Source organism: Diceros bicornis, chromosome 20 (assembly GCF_020826845.1).
Source record: "Diceros bicornis minor isolate mBicDic1 chromosome 20, mDicBic1.mat.cur, whole genome shotgun sequence".
In the NCBI taxonomy this organism is placed as follows: domain Eukaryota; kingdom Metazoa; phylum Chordata; class Mammalia; order Perissodactyla; family Rhinocerotidae; genus Diceros; species Diceros bicornis.
This window is the reverse complement of record NC_080759.1, coordinates 9,986,549-10,008,740: the sequence shown is the minus strand read 5'-3', so window position 1 is coordinate 10,008,740 and position 22,192 is coordinate 9,986,549. Positions and strand designations below refer to the sequence as shown.

General features: G+C 42.0%; 1 protein-coding gene across 1 annotated transcript; it reads right to left on the bottom strand.

The window, feature by feature from the left end:
* Nucleotides 1–9,434: 9,434 nt before the first annotated feature.
* CD180 (CD180 molecule) lies at nt 9,435–21,974 on the bottom strand. The gene is made up of 3 exons (XM_058563947.1): nt 21,720–21,974; nt 14,922–15,088; nt 9,435–11,261 (listed from the first exon to the last, which is right to left on the bottom strand). The coding sequence occupies exons 1-3, from the start codon at nt 21,807–21,809 to the stop codon at nt 9,533–9,535; spliced, it is 1,986 nt and encodes a 661-aa protein (XP_058419930.1). The 5' UTR covers nt 21,810–21,974; the 3' UTR covers nt 9,435–9,532.
* Nucleotides 21,975–22,192: the final 218 nt, after the last annotated feature.

Here is a 22,192-nt window from a genome sequence, read left to right as displayed (position 1 = left end):
CCGCCCTCCCCCGAGGGATGTCTTAGTATCTTCAGGCTATAAAATTGTTCATCTAAGCGCAGCATCATCCTACAGCCCTGTGTATTGTAGATCATTTACCAAGGCTGTAAACTCCACTCCAAAAACAAAGGCATAACTTAACCTACTGCCTGGTTGTCCTTCATTGGAAAATAGGTTGGCAATGGCAAAAAAAGAAAAAAGTCTCCTTACCCCTAATCTTTTTCCCCATGTAGTTTTAGCCTTTTCCCATCACTATGTTGTGAAGTTGTAGAAGAAACAAATATTTTACAAGAACTTAAATGAGTTTCAAAAGCAGTCTCAACGTTTATAATTCATATCTGTGTCTGGCGGTTGTCGTAACGCAGTCCTTCTGCACTCAGACATCGAGACAGATCTATTGGGGCGGGAGTTCATGGTTTACAGCCTTTGCTTTTTAACTGTCCAGTTTCCTTTAAAGCACAACTAGCTGCTTGTTTACAAATGATATTTTTTATGTATATTTTGTATAGTGTGTTATCATTTTTGCCAAATATGTTTTTGCATTTTGGATGAGTAAAGAGTACCTAAGGTTGCATTCATGTAATACCTGTTTGTTGTTGTAAACCTCTCCAATCAGCTGGTAGAAATTCTCCTGTGTTCTATTTGGTCCGTCTCCTGTGATTGTAAGATGTGCTCCTCGGTAGAACTCCCAGCTGTAGATTTACCAGCTTAAAAGTTTGTTAGGATCTGTGCAATAAAGTGTTTGTGGTCTTATTTTCTCTAAGAAATTCCCTATGGATGTCATAATTGTTGTATATTGAACAAATATTTATACTTATGCAGTTGCATAACATTGAAATAAAAATTTAGCATGAAAAGATAATGACTAAAAAGTTTTGTCCCATATACACACATCCATACCATCTCCAAAATGTTACTGACTATAACTCTATATTATGGAAAGCATGAGTTGTTACAGATTGCTTTTTGTTGAGTGGAATGGTTTGTTAATTTTTTTAAATTTACACAAACGTGTTCCATCCTTCACGATCAAGTCTTCCTTTAACTCCTTCCTGTGTTTCCTACCAGCCTTCTTTCGTGCCTGCAGAACTTACCAACTTCCACGCCACACTCACCACCTTCCCTACAGTCTGGGGAAAGGTGTCCGTCCTTTCTCAGTGACGCCATTTCCTTCAGTTCTCCCCAAACCTTGCTCCATCAGTTACCGTTTCATCTTTCTTTTCCTCTCCTCCTTCCTGTCTTCTTCCTCCTAATTAAAAATCATTGAAACCATCAGGAAGGAAGGAAACAGCCTGACCTTTGTTGTCCACTTTCTATACATCAGCTTAGTAGTGGGCAAGATGCTTTTCATCTTCCATCTCATTTGAGCCCTAACACAATCCTCAAACCAGATGGTGTTGGCGTCCCCATTTTACAGAGGAGGAAACAGGCACGGACAGGCTATGTAATTTGCTTGATGCACACCCTGTAAGGAGAGCTTGGGTTAGAATCCAGACTTTTCTAAAAAGTTTAGATTTCTGTCTAAAGCTCTTGACCTTTCTAATCATTACCAGGTGTCATGTACTTGAATTCAGATCCAGGCCCCTTGGCAAATGATCTAAGCCATCTCATTTTTTCTTTCTTTACATGCAGAAAAATCATATGGTACAAAATTACAGGTTTGGTTATTGGTGGGAAACCGTGAGCCAAGGAAGCTAATCATTCTCTGTAATAGGGCTTCTTTATTAGTTCCAATTAATCAGTAAGCCATTTCCCATCTAGCTTTTTTGGTTCACAACACAAATGTAACATGAAAAAGTGTAGCTATTTTAACTACAGAACTTTGCTTCCTTCAATCTAGGCCAGGCCTTAAGGAACTCAATGGTAGGGTAGTTCTCTAAATTTAATTTTCCTCCTACCAGTATGTTTTTAACTCATTCTTCAAGACAATCATTTGTGTTATACCTCTCCTTCTCTACCTCCTACCCCAGTTAATGTCCACGTCTCATATATCTAGGAAAGCTAGAAATGACCACAGCTTTGTTGAACCTCAGTTTCATCGCTTTTTGCATGTTGCAAGTTAGTCAGTCTCGCCCACGTTCAAGTTCTCTGGCAGTTCAGACACCTCAGACCCCGGACTGGAGTCATTGGCACCAGTCCTCATAGGAAAACATGCAGCAGCATCTGATTTCTGGGACCGCGCAGTCCAAACGCCAAGCTCGCCATCTTGTATGTCACCAGCGGATGGCGGTCACTCCCAGTACTTGATGCATGCAAGCCCTTCAAAAGGGGAATCTGCTCCCGAGACTGAAGTTCCCTGTACACTCTCACATGCCAGTCAAGCCTGTTCAGATGTGGGGAAAAGAAAGATCTGCCGCGTATGGTTACTAGTCATTGCCCCACACGGCTTTCCAAAAAGTCTGTTAATATTGTCAAGCTGAAAAGCTCTAGCAAATATTCATCTGTTTGCTTAAGGATTGCCCAGAGATGGCTGTCAGCAGCCAGGAGGTGAAGAATGAAGATGTTTGCAAGGCCTGAAGCAAGCATGTTGCAGCTACCAAGTCCCCGCATGTCAGGCTGGCATCACCACATCCTCCAGCCCTAACCTGTCTAAATAAAAATCCTTTGCCTGAAAGTTCTGTCACTTTGGAATACATACGCTGTGTTACACAGTACTGTGCTGAAGTGGCTTGCCCAGGCTGGCGACAGATTTACTCTTGTCGGGACTGAGGGCAATTCCTGTGGACGCCCACGCCACGCCCATCAGCGCGGGCCACCGTGTAGCGTGAGTCCCAGCTCCCCAACCTACTGCCCCATTCAGGTGGGGATCCTTAGCACAGCTGTAGCTCCTTCTGTCCCCAAGGAAAAGGAAAGAGCAAGCCATGAAGCTTGAGCATGACTATTTGCATTTGAAAACTCAAAGCCTTAGAAAAAGACTGCCTCCTTTTTCAGTACCTGTAAGTTCTCACAACCAATGACTTCTTTATTTGTAAAAACAAAAAGCCGTCTTTAAAAAAAAAAAAAACAAAAAACAAAACCCCTGGGCCGGCCCCGTGGCTTAGCGGTTAGGTGCGAGCACTCTGCTGCTGGCGGCCCGGGTTCGGATCCCGGGCGGGCACCACTTCTCTGGCCATGCTGAGGCCGCGTCCCACATACAGCAACTAGAAGGATGTGCAGCTATGACATACAACTATCTACTGGGGCTTTGGGGGGAAAAAATAAATAAGTAAAATCTTTAAAAAAAAAAAAAACCCTCACTTTCCCTTTATTGCACAATACACCGTAACTGAGGACAAATTAGAAATAGAAAAAAGCATGAAGAAAAATGTTTGAATCACTGCAATTCCACCAGCTGCTCTCATTCTTCAATTTATGTAGATTTTTTTGTTTTTCAAAAAAAGTGAAATAATAGTGGGCATGAAGTTTGGTGACCTGCTCTTTTGCTTACTATTAAATCATGAATCGATTTCAATGTCTCTAAGTATGCTTCTGCTGTAACAGCCGCAGGGCAGTTCATGATGTGGACGCCACAGCAGAGAAGCTCAGGTGCAGATGATTGCAGTCATCCTCCTCTTCAGTTCTTGGCATATCAACCTTGGCTTAGGCCAAGGGTCGTTTACTTTATCCCTACATGCCCTTTCATCCCCTCTCCCACCCCACAGACCACTATGTTAATTGTTTATCTTTTTGTGTTCTTACAAAATATAGGCGTCATTGTTTTGTAGGCATGTATTTTTAATTTATAAAAATGATCATGTTAATATGTCATTTTGGGTTTGTTTGCTTTTTCCATCAAGCCCTATATGTTGATTTGCAAACTGGCCCCTGTACATGGAGGTCAAGAAGAGACCAAAGAAAGAGGCAGACCGCTCCAGATAGGTAGGTGGCAGGTTCAATAAGCAAGAGATCTTACATACAAGGCTTCTCTTGGACAGCCACAAGATGAGTAGATCTCCACACCCCCTCCCCCCCACAAAATCCTAAAGGTGTATATAGAACCTTAACTGGGTTCAGTCACATATACCATCCAGATGGTCTCAACAACACATTGCTCTCTCAAGGCTGCATCCTTGAAAATGGCTCCCACTGTGGGAACGGTGGGCAGAGTGTACATTCCAAGAATGGGAGGGGGTGAGGAGCCTTTGATTGCCTGTGTCCAGCTCAGGAGTCAACCAGCAGTCACATCTGTCAACTTCCTCCACCACTATATGCTTAACATTCAACTACATTGCTGTAGCTGTATCTAGTGCCTTGCTTCTAATGCTGTATAGTACCCCATGATGAGAGTCTTCTGCATTTTACCTAACCATTTTCCTAGTGATGAACACTCAAATTGCTTTGAATTTCCCCCTCCATAAATAATGCTGCAATGAATATTGTTGTGGAAATGTGAAATTTTCTTGGGATACATACCTAGTGCAGAATTTGTGGGTCATCACATATTTAATTCGACTAATTATTGCCTCATGGTCCTAGAATGGCTACACCAGTATACACACCCATAAGCAGTGCTTGCAGTTCCTATAACTCCTCACCCCACCTATGCCATTATCCAGCTTTCTCTTTTTGCCAGGCTAATAGACATAAAACTTTATCTCATTTTAACTTGTATTTCCCCAATTCCTAGTAGAATCAACATGTTTATAATGTTGTTATCCCACCCAAAAACATGGATTGTCTCCCATTTATTCAGAGCATCCCCTAATTTATTTAATCATTTATCTGTTGTTGGATATTTAGGTTGTTTCCAAGGACCGGAGAAAGAGGAAAAGGGAGACACAAGCTGTTTAGAGACCCCGTGAAACAACATGAAGGGAGAAGGAGATGGATCTCTGGTGGCCACAGTCCTCTGCTTGCCTTTGCAGGATCTAGTACCATGTCTTGAATAGTCAAATGCTTAGAGAATATTATCTAAAGATGGAGAGGATGAGAGGAGGATGTTCCATGAAGTTCACTGCTTAATCTTTCATAAGCAATAACAGCTTCTAAAAATAATCTGTCAATGAGCCCTTTCCTTTTTCAAGACCCACAATATTTAATAAATGCTTTCTGGTTGTAAATAGCTCGGCTGGAGTGGGAGTGGGTGGGGGTAGGAGGGAGAGCAGGGTAGTTTAGGAGCAGACTCTTGTGGCCTGGCAGTGACCACAGAAGAGACTAACAAGCTGCCTGCCTAGGATGTCTCACCCTCGGATTTGAAGGCTCCTTAGCCCTTTTTTCCCAATTTTTTAAGAAAACTTCCTCTGCCAGGATATGGAGCAGTTCTTCAGCTCATTTGACTCACGGAGCCTAACACATGCTTCTGCTATTGGTGGATAAAGTTAAGATTAGAGAATAATTTCACATGAAATCATTTAGCTGCAAGTCCAGGGGCAACCTCAGTCCAGCAGAATCCCAATATCTAAGGGTGGGTGGGGCACAGGAATCTGTTTTATAAAGAATCCTCCAGATGATTCTGCTGATAAACCAGTATCTGGGAGCTCTGGGAGCTACACTGGGCCGGCCCATTCCTCTGCAACCTTCAGGCTAACTCCCCCCAGATTACACATTCTAACTCTTAACGTATCAGGCAATTGATTCCAGCTCAACACTCGGGACCCACAGTCGTGACTTGCTTAAATCTAACCGCATCCTCTCTTGCTGTAATTCAAGTTAATTTTTTCTTCAGCATTCAGGACAGATAGAAAACAATGTCAGCTACCTGTCTTGCATCCTATACTAATATACAAAAACATTAAAAAGCCATTTATTTAATACCTTTGTAAACTTCAAAATTGCAAACAAACACTTATTGGGGAATTGGACTAGCAGAAATAATAAGATGGTGTGCTGTCTTGGAACTTTACAGGTAATGCCTGTGTTTGGGTCTGTGCTGGGTTCAGTTAGCAGCAATGGCCGCTGGCACAGGGGAAAGGTATAATTTGCTCCCAGATTGTGAGAGTTGCAGCTCACGCAGGGAGTCCTCTGTGAGGAAGGCCAGTCAGCCTTTATGGACTTCAATGCCATTTGCCTCAGTACACTTTGAAATGCAGGGTCAGCTCACTGAGCTACAACATGCAATAATAACCCATTTTTATAGGAGTAGCTTGTCAGAGCAACAACAACATGCCATACATAAAACTAATAAACACACCATGTCTACAGATTCTATCCTAGTAACCAGGATAAAGCAATAAAATTGACAGCAGCCATCAAAAAGCTCCCTTTCTGACTTTGTCGGATGAATTTACCGTTGCTTAAAACAGAGGAGCTGTCACAAAGCCCTAGATCAGTGTGCAGTTATGGCGTAGCAAGTTGCATTGTGTGGAAGGGTCTCATGCCCTAGAAATGAAAGCAAGATGGGCGATTACATTGTGCTAGGGCTCAGGACCCTATAGTATTTAGTGTGATGCAATCCACATCAGAGAGGTTCTACAGAATGCTTTTGGTTTTCCAAGTTACACATTAAATGTTACGGAGGACAATGTGGCTATGGAGTGGTGGGTCAGCAATTAGTATTTTCCCTCTGCAGCTTAAATCCTTAAGGTAGGAAGAAGCTTAAATTTGCTAGAATACACAGAGAACTCAGTGGGTTGGTGCTGTCTTAGACTGGATTCTTAGAGTGTGGACTTCCATACTCTTGTGATATAAAGGAAGGAAGGAAAGCACAAAATAACTAATGAAGGAGGGAAGCACAGAGGGAGAGAAGGTGCAAAGGAAAAAAGGAAGGGAAGGAACAGCAAGGAAAGAAAAGGGACAGAGAAAAAAGAGGAAAGGGAGGGAGGGACCAGTGAGCATGGTTTTTGCTTCTTCACGGTCACCGTATTCACCAGGAATACTTCCTGAACTTTCCGGAGCTGGTCATCTAATTTGCTAACAAACAAATGAACAAAATTAACAAAACAAAATAACTATGTGTCCTGCAACATTCCTGCCTGAATTCCCAATGGTGAATGATTCCTGCACAGGAGTGGGCAGCGCGGGTTGCTGTGGTCAGCAGGACGTGCTCTCTCTGACTTGGGAGGGTTGGCTGTCTGACCTGTCTAAACCGACACTGCCTTCAGGTCTTAGAACAAGGGGCCCTTACTGTAGCAGCAGTTAGGAAGCTGCCTAGAGGAGCCCCTGCTCTGCACACATAGGGAGCCTGGCTAGGGCAGCCATGCCCACTTCTGCATTGGGTCCCTTCTGAGCCCAAAACTCGCTGAGAAAAGGCTTTGGTCGCTGCCAGACTCAAGGCCAATACCAACCCAGCAGTAGCTTGGATTGGCCTTCTCAGAATGATGCCCCACCATCCTAGGCCAGGGAAGGAAGAAAGGTGGCTGAGGGCATGTGTCCCAGTGTCCTCTGACTTCCAGCTGCTTTCTTTCTCCTTGAACACACACCATTAAATGACTGCCTCTCCAATGCTCCCTCAGGAAAGCTCCCTTCTCAGGCACTTGTTTTCCCAAATGCTGGTATTCAAGATAATTAAAGCAGTTAATTGTGTGATGTTTCATTTCATTAGCGGAGTAGTGCTCTGCTTTTCCTCTCTCACCAGGCCCAGGCCGCCCAGGGTGCAGAGGGATTTGGTACCCATTTATCTCTGCCACCTCTCTCGGCTTTGAAGGAAGGATGCCTTTGAGCCTAGGAGTTGGGGATGTCAACTGGTGTCCTGAGTCCTATCAGCAGTTCTAGCAAATTAATCAAACCTAAGGAGGGGGTCATTGGAGCTTCCAATCTTTAGCATGTAGGTCAGAAGCACAGGTGACAACCTGAACTTGCGATTGGCATCTGAAGGGGAGCGGGGAGCAGTCTTTTGGGACTGAGCCTTAACCTGTGGGAGCTGATGCCGCCTCTAGGTAGGTAGTGCCAGAACTGAGTTGAGTTGTAGGACATCCAGCTGGTGTCCGAGAATTGGTTGTTGGTGTGGGGAAAATAACCCACATTGGAATTGGGGTCAGAATCGTAGCCCTCAACCTAAGGGCTAATAAATTCTGATTGGATATTAAAGTGAATTAATTTTTACTTTGACATCCAATCAGAATTTTATAACTGAATTCACCATCTCTAGCCTTAAATTGGTTATAGAACTTAATCAAGGCCTTCTAAATGCAACACCTGTGTACAAGAGTTCTCAACTCTTGTCCAGCAATGCAGACTGCTGAAGATAAGACCTGCATGAGTGTGACCCTTTGGGCCTTGGGAATGCCTAAGTCACAACCCTGCCAGCTTCCCTGTCATCTTTCTTTAACTGCATTCAGTGGTCCTGTCCCCTTCCTGTCACTGGTACAACCTTTGCTGACACCCCCAGCCTCAACAGAAACCATTCACTCAGCTAGTTCGTCTTATTCCCGACAGCTAGTGTGCAGGGACGCCTTCTTCCACTAGTTTTCTTTATAAATGTGCCATCTCAATTGCCGTCCCCAGTGAATAGGCTTTTTTGTGTGTGTGTGTGAGGAAGATCAGCCCTGAGCTAACATCCATGCCAATGCTCCTCTTTTTGCTAAGGAAGACCGGCTCTGAGCTAACATCTATTACCAATCCTCCTCCTTTTTCTTTCCCCAAAGCCCCAGTAGATAGTTGTATGTCATAGTGGCACATCCCACTAGTTGCTGTATGTGGGACGCCACCTCAGCATGGCCGGACAAGCGGTGCGTCGGTGCGCGCCCGGGATCTGAACCCGGGCCGCCAGTAGTGGAGTGCACGCACTTAACCGCTAAGCCACGGGGCCGGCCCCTGAATAGGCTTTTGAGGGCTGGCCCATCATTTGTCTCATGGTTCCTGTGGGAAAGAAGATTCTGAGGACCAGACACCCAAATGAGAAGGGCATTTGGCCCACAGCCCACCTGTAAATTATGTAACATAAGAGCAAGAACACCAGATAGGCAGAAGGAGCCTCCTGGTTCTGGAGTGAGGGGGGCCAGTGCAGCAGAAATCATAAACCTTGAGGGAGGGGTGTCAGGCCAGGGTGGGGGCTTTTTTTGAAGATATTTGCACCTTAGTGGCATTGTAGAGACCTTAGAAACCTAAGGATTAAGGAGGTTCATGGAGTAAATTTGATGGCAAAGTTCGTTTCTCAGCCTCTTTTAAAAAAATTCATTGTTTTCCCTTTCTCATTTAAAATAAGCATTGAGACGTTATCCCCAATAAGCTTCCCAAATGGCTACATTACTGAGAACTCAGACACAAGCCTGAGCACGAGAGAGAGAGTTGAGGTCCTGGGGTCACTGAGATGTAGGAGTTGATAATCTCCTTTTGGGGACAGGGCAGGAGGTACTTCGAGGGATGTCCATGCATGGAAGGGAGACGGCCTCCTGGTGGGTTCCTCTCCCAGCCTTTCTCTGCCAGGGATCCTCCCTTAACCCCCACCCACCTTCCATGGGAGGAAATGGCTGTGGCTCTCACAGCAGTGTCTGGCCCTTCGGCCCTCGTCAGTTTCCTTGCCAGGGAGGTTCGTTAGTCCTGGCACTCAGAAAAGCATGGCGAATCCCTGCCAGCTCCAGGAACCCGCCTGAAATGTCTGCTCACTAACAGATGACAGTTTCTTGGGGCAAGTTTTCTGAACACATTTATTTGCCATCTCTAGAAACTCTGAGCACTAAATGTGCTGGTATTTCCACCTAAGAAGATGTTTAACTGAAAAAATGAGCAGAATGGTCAACAAGAATAAAAATACTACAAGAAAGAACATGCCCACAGCTGTAATCCCACAGGACAGTTCCACATCAGACAGCTTAACTCCCCTTAAAGATGGAGGGTTTGCACACGTGGTCTCCTCCGAGCCCTCAAATTTGTGCAGGTTTTCTTTGTACCATGTTATGAAATGAATGTTTGAGCAAGTGCAGTCTAGGGGATTGTGACTTAAATTAATGATGCTCTGCTGGGACAAGACGGGGAGGAGATGGGGTGGGATGACGCTAATTCTATTGGTGGCCAGATTGAGGTAGATCCCCTTAAGATGGCTAAGAGCATCAATGCTGTTGCCTGGCAGGCTATTGTGGCTTAAGTCTATGTGACTCATTTTTCCAAGGCTGTGGAATGCTTGCTGCTCTATGGAGTGGAGATCACAGGAGGATAAAATCAGAATCTCCAAGCTGCCCACTGTCTGAAGTAGGTTGGTCTCTGGGATGCTCCTTTCCCGAAAGCTGTTGCTCTGTAAGTTCAGATGCCGGAGATTCGGCAGGCCTGCTAGAAGGTGCTGATTGCTGATATCAAGGAGGCAGTGAGAGAGATTCAGAACCTGCAGGAAATGCAGGTTTTGGAAAGGACTTTGTGGGGCATTAACGCGCAAGTGGGTAAACGCCAAATCCAGGAGTTCTAGCCGAGGACATTCTTTGAACGCCTGACTCTGGAGACCCAGGGGCTCATTGTGGCTCAGGTTTAGGTACTGCAGGTGGCGCAGGTTTTTGAGTTGCAGATTGCAGCAGTCAGAAGCTTCTATGTCACTGTGGCTTAAATCAAGTTTCTGAAGATTTTCTAGTTTCTCCAAACAGCCAGCACCGAGGTCAAGTTTCCTCACGTTGCCTTTGATGTAGAGGTCTGTAAGGGATGGGAAACTGGCAGCGTTGATTTGACATAACTGGTCAAAATGATTTACATTGAGAACTAATTTCTTGAGCGAGCTCATACCCTCAATCCCAGAGGGTAACCTGTCCAAGTGAGTTGCCGTCAGATCCAATTCCTGGACTCCAGTGAAGCACCGAAATGTGGTGGATGAGAGGCCAGAGAAATGGTGCTGCTGCAGGTTGATGCTCTCAACAGACATTTCACAAAGTCCCTCAAACATGGCTGAAGTAAGGCCTTGGTCATCCAATTCCTGGTATGTCCCCAGCCAGAGAGACTGAGTAGTAGAGTTCCGCAAACCGTTTAATATAACTGACAAGTTAAGAGTCCCTCCAAAATTTAAACTTTGGAAGACTTTTGAATGGAAAGCCCCAGGCTCAATGCCTTTAATGTCATTGCCATTGAAGTTAAGGCTTAGGTTGGTGGCCTGCTTCAGAACATTGATGTCTTCACGAGAGAGGTAGTGTATAGCATTATTCTGAAAATCCAGGACTTTCAGATTCTGTGTTGGGAAGCTTTCTGGGAACTTAATGGAGGAAATATGGTTGCTTCCAAGATACAAACTTTCCAAGTTTTCCAGATTGTGCGTTGGGATAAAGTCAAGATTGGATATTCCTGTTTGGATTAAGAAAAGATGCTTCAGTGACTTGGGCCCATTAAGTGATGTTTCTGCCATGAATATCAGGGGGTTTCCAGTCAACACAATTGTGTCCAATTGAGGATGGCTTTGAAAACTGTCTTCATGTACCCAGTTAATCTGGCACCTTAAAAAGATAATAGTATTTAACAATAATTAATTAGAAAAAAGAAAAAAACTCATGTCACAGTGACCTATATTAACAAAGCTATCATTTGTGTATAGTAAAAACAGTATACATTATTATTCAAAGCAAAACATAAGAAACTTTCTTCAGTATCCACAGATGACCTGTGAATTAAAGACTAGCCTCAGTTCTGAACACTGTAATTTAGAAAATTTTTCAGATATCTTGCCCCTTTAGATTGAATTCTCAGAGGTTTGTGCTTGAAATCTAGGGAACAATTAGAGGTTTGACTGTAGACAAAATCAAAATTTACTATTTTAAGTAATATAAAATATGTCATAATAATGCATAATATATGAATCTGTGCCATTCTTGGCAAGTCACAACTTTTCTCAACCTCTGTTTTTTCATCTATAAAGTAGAGAAATAATGATTACTTTGTAGAATGGTTGTAAGTAAAATGATATATATATGAAAATGCTCCATAGACATATGGAACACTAGAGGTTCAAAGAAACCCATCCTGGTGTTGCACCTAAAAATATTGGATTACACAGACACACACAGACACACACACACACACACACACACACACACACACACAAAACTGCCCTGGAGGTCAATAAGGCAATTCCTTAGAAATGCATTGTGAAAAGGAAGCTTGACTCCGTAGGAGCAGGTGAGCCCTGGAGTTAGCTTTGTCATATCTGCCAATATCTGCTAATCCTTGGTGGCCTAGAGTCCGGGTTTTAATGAGCCACATGTACCAGTGGCGGAGACAAAGCTTGGTGTCCAAGCAGGAGAGGAGATTGTGTCAAAACCCTGCAAACTAACAAGACCTTCAAAAGAGATCCCTTCGGTGGATGACCTTGAAAAAAGAAAGCTCCCAGAGGGAGACCTTGAGGATATTTGTTGTGGCCTTGGCTGTGAGTGAAACAAGAAAAGTCTCCTCTGAGATTCCCTAACCATAAGCTTCCACTCATGAGGATTCCGGCCTGAATTTATGCTACCTCTGCGGACCTCCCAAAAAAAAACCCAAGTGGAAAATTTAATTTAAAATGTTTCCAGGATGGTAGTGACTGGCAGAAGTAAATAGAAACATTTTCTGGAGTTATGTACTTAATTAACTTTTTATAAGTAAAAGTTTCAAATTTACATAAAAATAAAGAGAATAGTACAATGAACCTTCATATGTCTATCACACAGATGCCACAGTTCTCATGATTTTGCTTTTTGCTGCTTTGCTTTATCCTTTCCCTCTTCTTTCTCCTGGATTATTTAGAATCAAATCCTAGACATCCCATACATATTTCAGTATGCATTTCCAAAAATATATAGGCTTATTTTCTATAGCACTGTCACATATAACAATATTAATAATTCATTGGTATTATCTAACTCCAGGAAAGCATTTTAAACAAAGATTTACACGAAGTTCCAAAAGATGAATGAGCTCAAAATAAAAATTTACTAAACACTAAACACATAAGGGAAGCACAGCAAAAAGAAAAAGTTCTACAGAATCAGATTTTAAAAGGCAGCAGATACCGGAAGTATCAGATATACCTGCTAATATATATGTAACATAAAAAAATATGATATTTCTGATATTATCAGAATACATGACAAATATGTTTATATCAAACACATGTTTGATATCTTTAAAGGGATAGTAAGAACGAAAAGTATGATGAAGGAATAATGTTAAAATTGATCTGATACATTTGTAAAATGAAAAATCAATGAAATTTATGGAAAAGTTTATAATTGAAATTAGAATACTAATGAATAGTTTATACAAGAGATTATACATAGCTGAAGAGAATATTAATAAACTAGAAGTAGATATGAGAAAATTACCTAGAATATAGTCCAAAAAACCAAAGAGACAGAAAACAAGAAAGAGATATTAAGATATATGAAGGATAGATGAGAAGATGCAATGTAAGTCTAATCAGAGATCCAGAAGAGAATAAAAGAGTGAATGGAGGCAAGCTTAGGTTCCAAGAGATAATGGCTAGAATATTTTAGAATTGATGAATGACACCAACCTCAGATTCAAGAAGCCCAACAATCTGCACAATGCATCACTGCAATATTACAGAATACCAAAGACAAACAGAAGCCATGGAAAACATTCAGAGAGAAAAAGATTACCTATATGTGAACAATGATTAGACAGATAGGTGACTGCCCCACAGCAACAAAGGAAGACTGGAAAGATAGCCTCAACGGGCTGAGAAAAAATAACTGTCAACCTAGAATCGTATGTCAGAAAATACTATCTCGTAAGAATCAGAATGAAATAAAGACATTTTCAGAAAAAACAAAAACTGAGGGAGTTTATTGCTAACAGACTTTCCCTAAAGGAATTTCTAAGGATATACTTCAGGAAAAAGAGAAATTATTCCAGAGAGGAAGGTCTGAAGAGCAAGATGGAAGGAGCAAAGAAAATAGAAAACATATTGGTAAAGCTAACGAAAAAACTACATAAAGTAATAAAAGCAGTTTCTAATTTGTGGCCAGATACAAGGCAGAGGGGGAGCAGAGGAGGATTTTAGAAAGTATGAGGTCACATTTTTATCCCTTACTGAAAATAACAGAAGTGGAAATGGAGTATTCCAGCTAGAAAAGCTATCCTTGCCCACACACTCCTTAAAAATGTGGTCAAACTGATTTCACCTAAAAATAAGAAATAGTAAGGGAGAGGGAAAGTCAGTTTCCTTGGGGCATAATAGGTAGGTAGCAGAATGATCTTTGTCTCTATCTGAAAGGGCAAGGCTTTCTCTCAGGTAAGTGTTTCTAAGCGTGTGCACATGGAATCTTGGCTGGGAAAGTGGTCTGGGGTCATTTGGGGGACTTTGGACTGGGAGTCAGGAGAGCAGAGTCCCAGTTTCTTTACTGTGTGACAGTAAGCAAGCTCACAAAATCTTTTTCAGCCTCCATTTCCTCATATGACACGAGTTGGATGGTAATACTCACCATGCCTCCCTCACAGTGGTGGTCATACAGATTAACTAGTACCATGGAAGTGACTGCTTTCCCCATCTGCAGAAGCGCAAATTGAAGGACCAAAGTAGAGGACATGGAGCTGCCGCGCGCACACACACGCGCACGCGCACACACGCGCCGCATTTCCCTTTTGCTTCTTTCCTTATTTTCCTGCGGTACTTCCGCCCACTGGTTCACAAACACTGGTTCAGCATTTAGAATCCTGATTCTGCCTCTAAAACCAAGTAATGGAACTCTTTTCTCAATTTGTAGGGAAAACAAGTTAGTAGATTGTGTGTGTTTCTCCTATAAATTTTTCTTGTAACATCACATCCAGGAATAGTCAACTATGCTAAAATGTAGTATGATATAGCATCTGATTTAGTACAAGATTTATTTCAGTTTTGTTATCAATACTCCTTAGAACTTCTTAAACAGCACTGCTGATGCAATCTAGTTTGAGAACAATCCACTTTCCTCTCCCCTGGGTGGTGTTTATTTAAATTATATTTCACCTGCATAGAAACATTTCACGGGAACAGGTAAACATGCAGAATAAGCAGATTGTCCCTGTGCCCCAAAAGAAGGCCCCGGAAACAACTTGAATGCAAGGTGTGTCATCACTTAAGTAAAACATCACAAGTGCACACAAAGAACTCAGATACATACCTGGTTAAATCCAAAAAGATAAGGTTTGTGAGTCTGCTGAAGGTGGTGTTTTGAATTGTAGGCAAGAAATTAAAGCTGAATTCCAAAAATTCTGTTGTGTCTGGTAAAGTGTCAGGAATTTCTCTGAGATCTAAATTTTCACAGTTATATGTTTTGTTGGCTTCTTTCTGATGAGAGAAACAATGTAAATTAATATCAGACTTAGTAATTTGGCTGACTACCCAGCAAAATTACATGTTGTATCCTTTGAGCAGCAATCCTACTTCTAGTAATCTTTACCAAATATAATACTTGCAAAATCACAAAATGACTTATGCATAGCATTATTCATTTTAGTATTTTTTTGGTAATAGCCAAAGATTGTGAATAACCAGATTATCCATCAATATAATACTAGCTGAACAAAATATGGTACATTCACTAAATGGAACCCTCTGCAGCTGAGAAGAAATGAGTAAGATCTCCATACACTGACACGGAGTGATATCCGGGTATACTGTAAGGTGGAAAAAGCAAGGTGCATAATGTATATCAGTGTATATAGTATATAGTATATGGTATGTAGTATACAGCATGTAGTATGCTAGGTTTGGTGTAAGAAAGGTATGTGTATATTTTCTTATATTTGCAAAAAGAAACCATGGAAAAAAACCCCAAACTGGTTGTCTTTAAGGGGAGGGAAGGAACCAGATAGAGGAGCAGGGATGGAAGCAAGACTTCTCTGAATGTACTTTGTTTTATAGTCTTGATTTCGGAAGCATGAAAATGTTTTATTTCAGTTTGAAAACAATCAAATCAACTCTAGATTAGCATGAACAAAATAAGACAATCAGACATTACATACTTTCCGATGTAATACAACATGAAGGACACAGTGCCACCTATGAGGTATTCTTGCCAAAAAAATAATTAAACTTGAATCCAATCAAGACTCTACCTAACTTCCAGTCTACAAGGGATATGGGGGATTTCAGTTAAGCAGCATCTCAGGCAGAGATCAGCCAAAGGCAGAAGGTGGGACAGTCTGTGGGAAAACTGACTCTGTTTTCACATCCACATATGGACGATGCTGGTGGAGGGGAGAGAGAGGGGAGTAGGACCAGGGAGGAAACTGCTCTTGTAAAGACAAAGAGATATAAAAGCTACTTAAGAGGCATAACCAACAAATGATACAGTAGCCCCTGCTTAGATTCTGATTCAAATAAGGCAATTGGGAAAAGACATTTTATAGACTGTCAGGGAACTTGGAATGAGAACAGGGTATTAGATGTTATTAAGGAATTGTGAATTTTGTTAATGATAATGGCCTTCCAGTTATGTAACAGAAATGTTCTTATTCTTTTGAGATGCATATTGAAGTATTTGGTGTAAAATGACTGGATGTTTGCAATTTACTTTAAAATACTGTAGCAAAAAAGGAGGGGAGGAGTGGATAGATGAGATTAGCAGGCAAACGTTGAGGAATAAAAGGAATCTAAATAGGTAACGAAGAAGTGAAACTCTCACTATTTGCAGATGACATGATTGTATATATAGAAAACCCTAAAGAATCTGTTGGAAAACTGTTAGAAACAATCAACAACTACAGCAAAGTTGCAGGGTACAAAATCAATCTACAAAAATCAGTTGCATTTCTATATGCTAATAATGAACTAACAGAAAGAGAGCTCAAAAAGATAATACCATTTACAATTGCATCAAAAAGAATAAAATACCTAGGAATAAATCTTACCAAGGAGGTGAAGGACCTATACGATGAGAACTACAAGACATTATTGAGGGAAATCTACGATGACATAAAGAAATGGAAAGATATCCCATGCACGTGGATTGGAAGAATAAACATAGTTAAAATGTCTATATTACCTAAAGCAATCTACAGATTCAATGCAATCCCAATCAGAATCCCAATGACATTCTTCACAGAAATAGAAAAAAGAATACTAAAATTTATATGGGGCAACAAAAGACCCCGAATAGCTAAAGAAATCCTAAAGAAAAAGAACAAAGCAGGAGGCATCACAATTCCTGACTTCAAAACATACTACAAAGTAATAGTAATCAAAACAGCATGGTACTGGTACAAAAACAGACACACAGATCAATGGAACAGAATTGAAAGCCCAGAAATAAAACCACACATATACGGACAGCTAATTTTCGACAAAGGTGCTAAGGACATGCAATGGAGAAAGGAAAGTCTCTTCAATAAATGGTGTTGGGAAAACTGGACAGCCACATGCAAAAGAATGAAAGTGGACCATGTGCTATCGCCATTCACAAAAATTAACTCAAAATGGATCAAAGACCTGAAGGTGAGACCTGAAACTATAAAACTCATAGAAGAAAATATAGGCAACACACTATTTGACATTGGGTTTAAAGGAATCTTTTCGGATGACATGCCTACCCAGACTAGGGAAACTAAAGAAAAAATAAACAAGTGGGACTTTATCAGACTAAAGAGCTTTTATAAGACAAATGAAACCAGAATCAAGATGAACAAACAACCAACCAGCTGGGAGAGAATATTTGCAAAACATACATCTGACAAGGGGTTGATCTCCATAATATATAAAGAACTCACACAACTGAACAACAAAAAAACAAACAACCCGATCAAAAAATGGGCAGAGGAAATGAACAGACACTTCTCCAAGGAAGATATACAGATGGCCAATAGGCACATGAAAAGATGCTCAACATCACTAATCATCAGGGAAATGCAAATCAAAACAACACTAAGATACCACCTCACGCCCGTTAGAATGGCTATAATCACCAAGACAAAAAACAACAAATGTTGGAGAGGATGTGGAGAAACAGGAACCCTCATACACAGCTGGTGGGAATGCAAATTGGTGCAGCCTCTATGGAAAACGGTATGGAGATTCCTCAAAGAATTAAAAATAGAGATGCCCTATGATCCAGCCATCCCACTACTGGGAATCTATCCAACGCATCTGAAATCAACAATCCAAAGAGGCTTATGCACCCCTGTGTTCATTGCAGCATTATTCACCATAGCCAAGAAGTGGAAGCAACCTAAGTGTCCCTCGACTGACGATTGGATTAAGAAAATGTGGTATATATATATACAATGGAATACTACTCAGCCATAAAAAAAGACAAAATCGTCCCATTTGCAACAACATGGATGGGCCTGGAGCGTATTATGTTAAGTGAAATAAGCCAGAAAGAGAAAGCCAAACACTGTATGATCTCACTCATATGTGGAATATAAACCAACACATGGACAGAGAAAACTGGACTGTGGTTACCTGGGAAGTGGGGGTGGGGGGTGGGCACAAGGGGTGAAGGGAGTCATATATGGGGTGATGGACAAACAAAAATGTACAACCCAAAATTTCACAATGTTAGAAACCATTAAAATATCAATAAAAAAAAAAAAAAAAAAAAAAAAGACAGACAGCCCAAGAGAAAATGGGTAAGAGACTTGAAAAGGTACTTCACACACACACACACACACACACACACACACACAAAAGGATATGCAAATGGACAACAAAAAAGTATGAAAATGTACTCAATTTAATTATTTATCAGTAAAATAAAAATTAGATCCCAATGAAATACCACCTCCCATCTATCAGAATGGTTTAACAATTTAAAAACAAACAATAGCAAGTATTAGTGAGGCTATGGAGCAATCAGAACTCGTATACATTGCCAATGAGAATAAATGGGTACCAACACTTTGGCAATATCCATTAAAGTTAAACAAATGTATACTCTATGACCAAATATATCCACTCCCTAGTATCCACCCAATAAAGATTTGTACATTTGTTTACTAAAGAAGTAGATAAGAATGTCCAAAGCAGCAGCATTCACAATAGCAAATAAATTGGAAATAATGCAAATGTCCATTAGCAGTAGAATGGATAAATAAATGGCGGTTCAGTAATACAACCGAATATCATTCAGTGATGAAAATGAACAAATGATTGCTACACACAAGTCTCATACATTTAACGTTGAGCAAAAGAAGCCAGACAACAAAAAATACCCACTGTATTGTCCCATGTATATAAGATTCAAAAAAAGGCAAAATCAATCTATGGTAATAGAAGTTAGAGTTCTGGATGCTCTTGGGGGCTAGCATCCAGGAAGAGGCACGAGGGGGCTTCTGAGGTGCTGAGAATGTTCTGTTTCTCCATCTGTGTGCTGGTCACATGGATGTGGTCACTTGGTGAAAACTCAGTGAACTGTCCACTTAGGACTGATGAACTTTTCTGTACGTATGTTTTATTTCAATAAAAACTTTACTGAACTCAAAACAAAGCAAAATAAAACACAAAACTTTGTTTTCAGAATAAGGCCTGATAAGTTAGTGGGGGTCACGTGAACATACATAGGGTATGTGGTGAATTGTGCTTAAACTGGAGGGGAAGAACAAAAGAGGAAAGTAGGGGAGTGGACAAACTGGGGTGATTTGCACTTGAAAAAGGGCCAAACCCTTAAATCAAAAGCTTCCTCTCCCACCACTCCCACTTTTATCCCCCTTGCCTGCAGCCTAGAAGTTCCTTACCTTCCAAAACAAGTTGTATCTCCCAGTTCCCTCCCCCGTATTCACCTAGAAGGGAGGGCTCAATAAACAGCCTTAGAAGCCTGCTCTTCTGAACTCAGACATTACAGAAGAGGTAAAGGAAAATATGGAGCCAATGTTAATTGAATAGGTCCCAAGGCATTTAAATTCAGAGTCCTTTCAGAGGGAGGGCTGCAGGGAGGTTGTTGTGTTGGCCGATTCCAGTCTCATCTGACTTATCCAAAAAGGAAGGCTCCTGTTGCAGCGTGAGTCCAGGCTTGGAGATCCCGGGACCCTCAGCACCACTCCTTCCACCTGAATAGCACAGAAGTCCCCAGGACAGGCATCAAAAGGACTAGGGGGCTCTCCCTGTCTCTTTCTCCTTCCTTCTGCCAAAGCAGAAGTCGTTTGCAAAAAGGAGTTGGCAACTCTGGGGCCTGATGTCCTTAATAGGAAGCTAGACTGGTCCAATATTTCCACGGGCTTTCCAAAATCTCCCAGCAGTGAGGGCCTTTGTGGGCTTCAAAAGGGCTTTGCAGTGATGTGGGGATTTAAGATTTGAACTGGTAGGCTTAAAAATAGGGCATTTAAAATAGCCTGCTTCACAATGAGCAGAAATATAATGGTAATATTGTCCCATCTGAGGATATTGCCAGAAGGTGGATGACATGCCTACCTGATCACTAGGAGGTGGTATGCCCCTCCTCTCCTTTTTTCACGCCACCTACATGTCTGTGTGAAATTGACCTTCCAACCTGAATGATAAGGGGACAGCCTTCTGGGCTGATAAAAACCTCTTACTTGTGCTCTTTTGTGAGGAGCTGAATTGTGTTCCCCCAAAATTCATATGTTGAAGCCTTAATCCCACTACCTCAGAATGTGACCTTAGTTGGAGATAGGTCTTTAGAGAGGTAATCAAGTTAAAATGAGATCATTAAGATAGGCCCTAATCCAATATGACTGGCATCTTTATAAGAAGAATAAGTTTGGACACAGACACAGAGGGGCAAAGGGGAGATGATGTGAAGACATAGGGACAAGAAGGCCATCAACAAACCAAAGAGAGAGGCCTCAGAAGAAACCAACCCTGCCGACGACTTGATCTTGGACTTTTAGCTTCCAAGACTGTGAGAAAATAAGTTTCTGTTGTTTAAGACACTCAGACTGTGATACTTTGTTATGTCAGCCTGAGCAAACTAATATACCTTCCCAGCCTTAATTTCCCCTGGGCATCATGCCTCCTCTTGGTCTGAGCGTGTCCTGATTCCGTCCTAATACCAGACTAGCAAGCTTCTGTTGCTTTCCACTTCTAGGCCTTATTCCAGTCCTGGCTGTGATTCTCGCTCTTGTCTGGCAGGTCTCTCATGTATCATTCTTCTGATCATGGCCCCCAAGCACTGCTGTTCTGCATCATGCTCCTCCTGCCTCTTTTTCTTCTTTCAGTCGCAATCTAGGAAAGCAGCCCACCCAGCTACCAAGACTGATGATCCTTCCTGTCCACAGCCATTGCCTGACAGGCTATGTGGTGCTGGACACTTGCTGGGGTCAGACACAGTGGGAGGAAGGTTGAAGCATTTTAGAAGATGGCAAGAGAATGAGGCCTTTCTCCTTTCTCTCTCTCACCACCCTCTCCCAGAACTTCCCACAGGTTGATAAATATTGTTATGGTCCAAAACAGAAGGTGCGATTTGGCTCTATTCTCAGATGTTACTTGTGTGGGTTAGTAAAACAGATGGAGGGCTGTCCAATTCGAGGAGAAAGCCGGCCTCCTTCAGAGTGATCTTCATATGCTCTAAGACCTGACACAGGTCGTCTTTACCACCCCTACTCTGAGATCCAGGAAACTGAAGGACTGTTTGGCGAAGCGGCCACGTGCTGGGATGTTGCACAAACAGTACCTCCATCTGGAAGCAGGTTTGGAGGTCTGCTCTTGGCACTGAGAGACTGTTGATATCTTATGTCCCAATTAGGATTATTTTGAGGGAATTGTTCGCAGAGGAGGAAATCTCTCACTTCTTCCTACTAAGAATCTATGAGATCACCCCCTGGCTGAGCCCTTTGGCTCCTTTTTCACAATAAAGAAAAACTTCTACACGCCTCGTTGCCCCTTTAACGACAGTGGCTATTGGGATGCCAAGGCTCAGGTGGGACTGTGTGCTGAATCTCCAAATTTCCAGACCAGTTTTCCAAATTTGGATATTTCCAAATATCCAGTTTAATCTGGATAAAGACAAACAGTTTGGACTCACCTCGCTGCACATCCGATCCGAGGAGGTGATGACTCTACAGCTGGCAGAAAACAGCACTGCCAACAGGAAGCAGCTGACACGGGGAGCCATCACCGGACCGAGGCAACCCCAGCGTGGTGGGCTTATCCAATGCCTGGGGCTGAGGAAGCGAATCAGGCTATGGTGGCCTCAGCAAGTTGACAGCCAGAGAGGTGCTCAGAAGGGTGATCTCAGAACAAGAAATGCTGTTGATTGCTCAGCATTTGGTGGCTCTGTGCTGCAAAAAAGGGGAAGTCCCTTTTGCGTACCACCCATCCTTGCCAAAAATAGCTCAGGCCTCAGCCGAAGAATGGCTTGGTACATTTCCTGGCAAAAATGAATTGAGTTGTGCAGCCCTCTTGGGCTGATCATACAGACTCTCAGTGTGATGGCTTCTATCGGCTTTAGGCCAGCGTCAATGTTTTGGCCAACTCCAACAGCTTCCCGGGACCTTT

What these genes read in the sequence shown, in the direction of transcription:
- CD180 (XM_058563947.1), bottom strand. Translation starts at nt 21,809, where the DNA reads ATGGCTCCCCGTGTCAGCTGCTTCCTGTTGGCAGTGCTGTTTTCTGCC. An exon ending in CGGATCGGATGTGCAGCGAG is followed by an intron (nt 15,089 to 21,719) that starts GTGAGTCCAAAC and finishes TTCTCTCATCAG; the next exon opens with AAAGAAGCCAACAAAACATA. An exon ending in ATCTTTTTGGATTTAACCAG is followed by an intron (nt 11,262 to 14,921) that starts GTATGTATCTGA and finishes TATCTTTTTAAG; the next exon opens with GTGCCAGATTAACTGGGTAC.